At 50.0% G+C, this 8,778-nt stretch overlaps 1 protein-coding gene across 1 annotated transcript; it reads left to right on the forward strand.

Moving 5' to 3' along the window:
* Positions 1–11: 11 nt before the first annotated feature.
* Positions 12–4,846, forward strand: MRPL45 (mitochondrial ribosomal protein L45; the record flags this gene model as incomplete). The annotated part of the gene is made up of 6 exons (XM_034756231.1): positions 12–154; positions 1,109–1,207; positions 1,880–1,928; positions 2,809–2,958; positions 3,041–3,214; positions 4,076–4,846. Coding segments are annotated over 6 exons (714 nt in total), but the record flags the coding sequence as incomplete, so codon positions are not given.
* Positions 4,847–8,778: the final 3,932 nt, after the last annotated feature.

Genomic DNA, 8,778 nt, shown 5'->3' on the forward strand with positions numbered 1-8,778 from the left:
GCGTGCGCTCTTTCTCTCTCTCTCTCTCTAATACAGCTGGAATTTTTGACCCCTATGTGCCTCCTGAGGGTGATGCCCGCTTGTCTTCTCTGTCAAAGGAGGGGCTGAAGCAAAGAGCGGAGAAGCTGAAGCAGAGTGCCGCTTCACGATTAGCGTATGTATCCCAGGCTTCCATTCAGGAGCTCCTTCACTGCAAATCCTTGCTTGCAACAGTAGGATGCTCAGTTTGTCCACGCGGCTCTCGCCTTATTGCTGTACTGTCCTATGTCCGTGCTGCTAACGCTGCTATTTCTGTGATACCATCAAATAATCTTGGGGGGCTGTGATTTACTCAGCAGTATTTTGCCCTCAGGGGACCGTGTCCGTGATGTGCTACCTCCTGACAGATGATGGCTAGACTCCCATTTATTGTTGTTTGTGTTACACTTGTGTCTGCAGTCCCCAGCTAAGATTGGTGCTGTACTTTGCTAGACGCTGTGTAGACAGAGTAAGAGGCCATCCCTTCCCTAGAAAACTTACAATCTAAATAGACAAGACAAAGGGTGGGAGGTGAGCGGAAGTATTATCATCCCCCTTTCAAGGAACCAAGGTACGGGGATCAGATGACATGCTCAAGGTCACACAAGGGGGTCAGTGGCAGTGCTGAAAATTGAACCCAGAACTCTTGATTCCCACTCCAGTAGGTTAATCATACGGCTATCCTTCCTCTCTGCTTCCCCTCCGTGTCCATGGCCTCTGCTCACTTGCAAAGCCACTGATTGGAAACTTCAGCATGAGTCTCTGCCATTGGGAGTGAGCGCGAGGCACTAGTTACGGGGCGAATTGCCTGACTTTTGTTGCAATATTATGTGCTGTATGGTTGTTGGTTATTCTAGACCACACACTACACCCATGTAATAGCTTGTCGTGGGCACGGGAGACTCTGGGTCATCAGGGAGTCCCTAATCAGGGACTCCTTAATGGAAGCTGGGATTAAAGCAAGTGAAGCTGTCTTGATCTGGAGGATGGGAGGGCTCTGAATTGCACTTTGCCCAAGAGCACTATATTCGCTGCTGAGGGCGTCGGATCAGCTCCCATCATAAAGCATTTCTTATACTTGTCTTTGCAGAATCCCGAAGATAAAAGAGTATGATCCTGACTTCAGCACTAAAACGTTCCCCGAGAAGGCCCAGGAGATATTCATTGAAGCTCACAATTGCTTGGCAAAGTAAGAGTTGTTCTTTCTGGGTGTTGTGGTTTTTCAGGGCTTTCCTTTTGCCTCCCTTATGTGCCATATTCTTTCCTCCTTTCTTTTTAGTAGCACCTCTTTATTTCTCAGGTGCTATGTGTTTTCCTGCTGCTGCCTCCATGAATAGGAGGTGGTTGAGATGCCACAGGCCGATACTCCTTTAATTCCAGCTGACAAGGACAGCAGTAAACAAGAGGTGGCAAATATATTTGGGGCCTGATTTCCAGACGTGTTGAGCATCTGCTGCTCTCACTGAAATTGGTGGAAACGCGAACACTCAGCACCTCTGGAAATCAGGCCCCAGAAGGATTGTTTTGATCCCCAAGTGTTACAATGTCATGCTGATTTGCACCATTTTCCAGTGATAAGACAAAACACATTTCAAAATTGCATCTTGCTTAGTTACAGTTTTAACTGCCAATAAAACAGTTGAGACCTATTTGGCTTCCCGAGGGAGTCCTGCTGTTAAATGTCATTGCCTTTGGGGCCTGGTTCCATTTGGGCTCTGTCCTTCATCTGAAATCCCAGTTCGCAGCTCAGCCCTTTGCATTTTGCCAGTGAATTATAGACAACATGTGTGGGAAGCAGGGCTTCTCGGGGGTGTCTTTTCAGCACGTGCTTCTGAGTAATGTAGTGCATTTCACTTTACAGTTTCAACAAGCAGAAACTTCACTCCCTGGTGACTGAACGCAGCTACCCGGTAAATATTTATCTGGAGTCCACATGTCCTTTAGAAACTGCTAACGGGCTGAACCATCAGCAGTCTCCTTTCTTTCTTTGTACTCAGAGAAATGAGGCAGAACACAAGTCTATCTGGGAGTTAAGGACCAGGCACTTTGTAGCATACATTCTGTGTTTATCTTGGGGCCAGAATGGAAGTGTCCTGTAAACACATGAGTTTGGGATCTGAATGGAGCTGAAGGGATGTTGCTGTGTGCTACGGGACCAGAATTGGATCTACCTTTTAGAGAACAATGAACATCATTTTTGTAGGATCTCCACAATGGGCTTACTGCCCCCCTTGGAGAGAATACCAAACTCCCACGTTGATTTCAGTGGCAACAGAATCAGGCCCAAAGAGAGTTGTAGCTGCCTCTTTGGCTCTGCCACGGTAACTAACAGAGGAACCCTGTTTGAGCAGTCAAAGGAAGTAAAGCCGCATTAATTGCTGTTGCATTGGAAACATAAGGGGAGACCCCATTCAGCTGAGAGCAACCTTGTTTTCATTTCCCTAAGATGCTGTTAAAACCGTGCTAAGGAAGCGTGTAAACTAGACCATGTCTTTGAGTTCCTTTGTATTGGGGTAAGGGTGATACTGGAAGGGGTTCATCCATATCCCCAGGGAAAGCCAAGCGCCTTTTAGGGTGCCCTGGTGATACTGAGTATTTGTAACAGTGCTCAGCCCCGCGACCGGAGGGCCCGGAGTTAACCCCTCATGTTCTGCGTCTCACCATCATGCCACATGAGCACAGACGGCACATTTACTCATTCATGGATTCGGAGCTTCTTTCTCCCCTGAGTGCTGGAGCCTGTCGACCGATTAGTCTTTGTGTTGCTAAGGGACATCATTTTCTCCCTAGGAAATGGTGCGTGGGAACAGATACAATACCATCCGCTGGAGCTTTGTGGAGTCGCTGGAGCCTCCCAGGGTGGTTCAGATTCGATGCCCAACTATGGTGAACAAGGGCAACCTGTATGCACAGGTGACGGTCCGCATGCACACCCGACAGGTACGGTCTCTTATCTGCGTGGTGTCGCACAGCCAGCCCTCGTTTGAGGTCAGCATGACCGGTTTCATGGTTCTCCCTACAGACCTTGGCTATCTATGACCGGTTTGGACGGCTGATGTACGGCGGGGAGCAGGTGCCGAAAGACGTCTTGGAGTATGTCGTATTCGAGAGGCACCTGGTCAACCCTTATGGCTCTTGGAGGGTACACGGCAAGATAGTGCCAGCCTGGGCTCCTCCCAAGGACCCCATTATCAAGGTAACGCATCTGAGAGCGGGCTCCCACTCCTGCTTCATAGACCATGTGATAAGTCTGCAAAACTACCCCCACCCCCCAAGTCCTGCCCTCAGAAGCTGCTCTTTCAGGCTCTTGGCAACTTCACTGTTGGAGGCTCTCCGGTGCATGCACCAACCCCTCTTGGCATTCTGTGCAATTTGGATATTGCCAAGTAGCTTCTACAACGATTCGGGCAAAGAATAATACATCGGGCTAGATACAGATGAGCCAGTGCCTGGTGCAGCTGGTTGGAATGGGGACTAGGAGCTTTGGGGACTAGGAGCATGGGAGGCACAGGGAAAGGGATGATCTTGTGGCTAAAGCACAGGAGATCTGGGTTTCTAGTCCTGGCTCTGCCACAGACAAGCTGTGTGTCCTCTATTGAGTGACTTAACTTCCCCATCTGTAAAATGAGGGGAAGCGCTGACCTATCCCCATCTTGGGGTGTTGGAAGGCTTAATCAGTTAAGGTTTGTAAAGCATTTCAGGTCTTCAGCACTGATTGATTTTTATTGGCCTGAGAGTGGATTGGAGGAGAAAGTCAACCCCTTTTGGCCATGCTGCTGCTGCATGTGGCCAGGCAGAGACGTGCATGGGCAATCACCTGTTCTAGCAGACAGGTTCCAGCTAAGGAAGGCTGGTGAGACGAGAGAAATGGCACAGATGTTCCCAGCACACGTGCACCATCTGGCCACCTTCCTGCTCGAGGGCTGTGCAGTGCCATAACTCTGTGGTTGCCTTTGTAGCCTGGGAAGGTGTTTTTCTGTTAGCTTAGGGGCTTTCAGCTCAGGGCTTCTCCGCAGTCAGTCTGGTGGCAAGCTAATTCGATGTCTTGCTCTCTCAGACGGTGATGGTCCCTGGCCCCGTCCTGGACCCTTCGCAAGAATTTGATGAGATCCAGTATGAAATTCCAAAGCCCAAACAGACGCAGTGGTACAAATAACGGTGGATGGATGGAGCAGCGACGGGGGTGAGAAAGCAATAGACTAGAGATGGGATTGCGTGATCAGCAAGCAGTGTGACTGCAGGCCTCTATTCCAACTGAGCAGAGACGCCATCAGAGAAATCTGTGCAGGGAAACTTACAACGAGCAGAATGCTTCTGGCGCAGGTCGGCTCTTCCCCGTACCACACGCCGTCCAACGTGCTGCCTCTCAAACTATCGGTTTTGCTTTGGAGACCAGTGATCCCACATCTTCAGAATTGCTCATTAAGCAATGCTCAGTGTAGAGACTGATGTCCCGGCTTCATTGGCCAGGGGGTGTCTATGGGTGTAGAGTGTGACGCACTGTCTTTATAAACCGTTGCTGCCCCCTTAATCTGCACTGCAAGTCCATCCTTTTCTTTTTTCCTTCCCCTAGTTTGCCTCAGTGGGTGGTGCCTACCCCTGGATTCTGTGATTCTGAGCCCCCTGTTCTCCTCCCTTGCTCTGTGCCCCGATAGTCCCAATAACAATCTGTAGGAGGCGAGCGTCAAACTCTCCCGCTCGAATGTTGGAAACCAAGCTGTCAATTGCCATCCACCCGGCTTGCACCCAGAAACGGGGAGCTCCCGGATGGGGTTGTAATACTGTGCCTGTAATGTAATAAATCTCCACTGGTTCACTGACCGGGAAAGCTGTGTCAATTGCCATTTGCAGCCCAAGAGGCAGCAGGTTTTGCCGTCGATGCTTCTGGAAGGTCTGTATCTGATTGCCGATTGTGAAGATGGATGATGGTATATTGCTGACGGTGGCTACGTTGGGCGGGGGTTGGGAGGACATAGTTGCTCTCACACAAGTTTTTGCAGCCCCACGTTCCCAGTAGGACAGCCTGAGTCATCTGAAAACGTTCAGAAAAGGACAACTAAAATGAGTAGGGGTTTGGAACGGGTCCCATATGAGGAGAGATTAGTAGAGGCTAGGACTTTTCAGCTTGGAAAAGAGGAGACTAAGGGGGGATATGATAGAGGTCTATAAAATCATGAGTGATGTGGAGAAAGTGAATAAGGAAAAGTTATTTACTTGTTCCCATAATATAAGAACTAGTGGCCACCAAATGAAATTAATGGGCAGCAGGTTTAAAACAAATAAAAGGAAGTAGTTCTTCACGCAGCACACAGTCAACTTGTGGAACTCCTTGCCTGAGGAGGTTGTGAAGGCTAGGANTGGGGCACATGGCATTGGCCACTGTCGGAAGACAGGATACTGGGCTAGATGGACCTTTGGTCTGGCCGTTCTTATGTTACCTTTGCCTCACTCTTGTCTCCCTGTGAGAGAAGTAAAAGGCTCCCCACCAGCTCCGGTTCCCCTCCTTGGGCTGTTCATGTAGCTCCTCCCTCCCTTTTTGCTTTGAGTTGGCATTCTGCTTGCAAGGGCTGCCTTGGGGACCAGCGTCCCCCTTGCTCTGCCTGGGGTGTTTTGTTTAGTGAATAGAATCATAGAATATCAGGGTTGGAAGGGACCTCAGAAGGTCATCTAGTCCAACCCCCTGCTCAAAGCAGGACCAATCCCCAAACAGATTTTTTACCCCAGTTCCCTAAATGGCCTCCTCAAGGATTGAACTCACAACCCTGGGTTTAGCAGCCCAATGCTCAAACCACTGAGCTACCCCTAGAAATAGAAGCTACCCTGTCACCCACCCTGGGAGAGTAGCAAAGTACTGGCTTCGTGGCTTAAACCAGCTAAGTCTCTAGCGTCCTAGTTGGCTTTCCGAAGGAGAGGGTGATGAGCAAATGACTTGAATGAGGTCACAAGCTGCAGCACTAGCTAGAATACCGCTGACTCCTAGTCCTCAGAGCAATCCCAGTATGGATGTAGCTGCGTTTTGAAACTGGCATACGTTCGCAGATCGAGGAACGATGCCCACACCTACTGGGAATACAGCATTCTTAGAAACGGACCATGTCAAATTTTACTTTAGCACTCGGCCTCGTGGTGGCAGGTGCTGCCCCAGAGAGCTTGCAACCTAAAGCCAGTTTTGTTGGCTTAGAAATAGAAACATTTCTTACAAATGCGTAAGTGCCCCTCCGGATTTCTCAGTGGCGTGAACCTAAGGCAGGAGACCCTCCATTTTCTTCAGTCTCCCAGGTTTTCCCAGAGTGCAGGGTTTGGAAAGTGCCTACCCCGCAGATTACATGTTTGGTCTCTTGGGGGAGAAGCCAAGGGTGCTTTCTTGATCTGTCCTCAGACTCATTCCTTTTGCTCTTACTCACAATACAGCTGTTCATGTTTTAGCAGATGCCAGAACCCTTGTCTGTTACTCGGCCCTCTTCAGGAGGCCATGTGCAGTGGGATTTGAGAGCATTATTCCTTCTGCCTCAGAGGAGAGTTGATCCCATCTGTTCCATGTGGAGCCTGCAGTAAGAGACTCTGAACTACTTATTCTTGCATAATTCTTAACTATCTCCTGCGAGTGGAGTATTTCTAAAATCTCAGCCAAGGCCTCCTTCTCTCCATTGGGAGCAAAGCCAGCAATGGAACCTCTTTAAGAATCCCTTGATTTTTTTAACCCCAATCCCCCCAAAAGAGCATCTTCTAAACAGAGCTTTCAGAGGATAGTCAACCCATGGGCTCAGGGCTTATAGGGAAATCTCTCTACAGCCCCACAGGCTGGGAAGGGACTGGCTACCTAAGAAAAATTACAGTTTCAGACCCATTTTGAGGCTGGGCTGACCAAAGCTGCTGGTCTAGTCTGTACGATACAAAAGCAGACCCAAGTGTCTTCCCTGCTCTGGTTTTTGGTTAAGGATCCGTAGCGTGTGGGCTCTGAGTGAAAAGTGCCCATTCCTTTCTTACTGGAGTCGTTGAACGGGTTTGTGCTCGTCAGGGGAAAGTCTGCGCTGGCCGTCAACCCTAACGGGGCAGTTCATAGAATCATAGAATATCAGGGTTGGAAGGGACTTCAGGAGGTCATCTAGTCCAACCCCCTGCTCAAAGCAAGGCCAATCCCCAACTAAATCCCCAAATGGCCCCCTTCAAGGATTGAACTCACAACCCTGGGTTTAGCAGACCAATGCTCAAACCACTGAGCTATCCCTCCCTCCAGGGTTAAACAGACCCTGCAAGTTTCAGGCGTGTGCGCTTTGCGTAATCCTGTAGTGTCTCTTCCATTAACATTATTTAGCACCTAGAGGCCCCAACCCAGCTGAAGGCTGCACTGTACAAACACTCTCTGTCCTGGAGTGCTTAATCTAAGTAGACAAGACAAAGGGTGAGAGGGGAAGTGACTTACTCAAGAGGCCAGTGGCAGAGTCAGGGATAGCCCCCTGATCTCCAGTCCCATGCTCTACTCACTAGTCCGTGCTCCCTCTCTCCAGTACCATGTTTTCTCATACAGAGAGAGACACTTGCACCAAAGAAGCACAGTTGCTTCTCTGTGTGACCTTCCGCCCACTTGAACCCTCGCCTAGTGAAAGGACGGGGTTAAATTCTGGATGGCCTGCAGCGAAGGCTGGGTATGCAAAACTTTCCGTAACTGGAGGAACAGCACTGGGGAAAGTTACGCAGACCAGCTTGTCAAGCGATGCACTGCTTGGGCCTATAAGGAAATCAAGGATTCCATAATCCCTGAGCAACAGCTTCAGCGACACCAGAGTCTTGAGAGAGAAGCGATGGGAAACCCCCAGCAATAAATCACAGCCAGTAGTTCTGCGTGTGGATATAGATAACTCTCTTTATTCTCTGTATGTACATTTTCTTACACAATCGGATGATCTCGTGTGACATTCAGCGCTGAAACAGTCACGGACGCTACGGCATTGCTACTCCCTACGGACACAGTGAAAGTAAAGGACGGGAGGGGAGAGGAGACAAATTCTGGGCCAAAGCCACGCAATGGGGGACGAAGCTAAAACATTCACTTTTGCTGTCTCTGATCTCACTGCTCCCATCTGAACGGGACCGGTGGCAGAGGTAACGAATACTGGGGAACTACTGTCCCGAGCAGCCCTGGCTCTTGGAGAGAAGGGGAAAGGGACAAGATCAAGTTGGTAGAACTGGCATCTCTCTCACAGCGCTTTCTCTGTAAGGGTCTCAGACCTATGCTACCTGGGCAGCGAACCACTGCTGGACAGAGCTTGGAGCTGGGTGGGGACCTCTAAGGCTGGCCCGGGCTGTTCTCCCCACATTTCTTTCCTCGTGGGGAAAGCTTTCCTTTGTATTTCTCTTTCTGTCCATGGTCAATAATTGTCCCACGGTCAATCTGTCGCTGCCCACGTCAGACACCGCGTTTCCTCCCGTGGAAGGTTCCAGGGGGAGGAAGTTGCGTGCACCTTCCATTGTACAATTCCCACATGTTTTAAGGAGTGGGGAGAGCCAGCAAACGGTGGTTGTAGGGAGAACGAGGCACTGTCTAGAGCCAGGCACGGGGTGGGCAGGTAGGCACTGCTGGCTTCCCATACGCCCTTCTGCTGACGCACCTTGGTCCTTGCCCAGCAGCACTTCTGCTCTCCTGACTAGGGCCTAAGGACCCGCTACATTGATCCATGCTGCTCAGGTTCCCAGCATATGCCCTCCTCTGCACAGGGGCCCTTATTCGGGCTGCTGCAGCATTCGACCTTTTTGGAGACT

The sequence above is a fragment of the Trachemys scripta genome, chromosome 23 (genome assembly GCF_013100865.1).
Source record: "Trachemys scripta elegans isolate TJP31775 chromosome 23, CAS_Tse_1.0, whole genome shotgun sequence".
Classification (NCBI taxonomy): Eukaryota; Metazoa; Chordata; order Testudines; family Emydidae; genus Trachemys; species Trachemys scripta.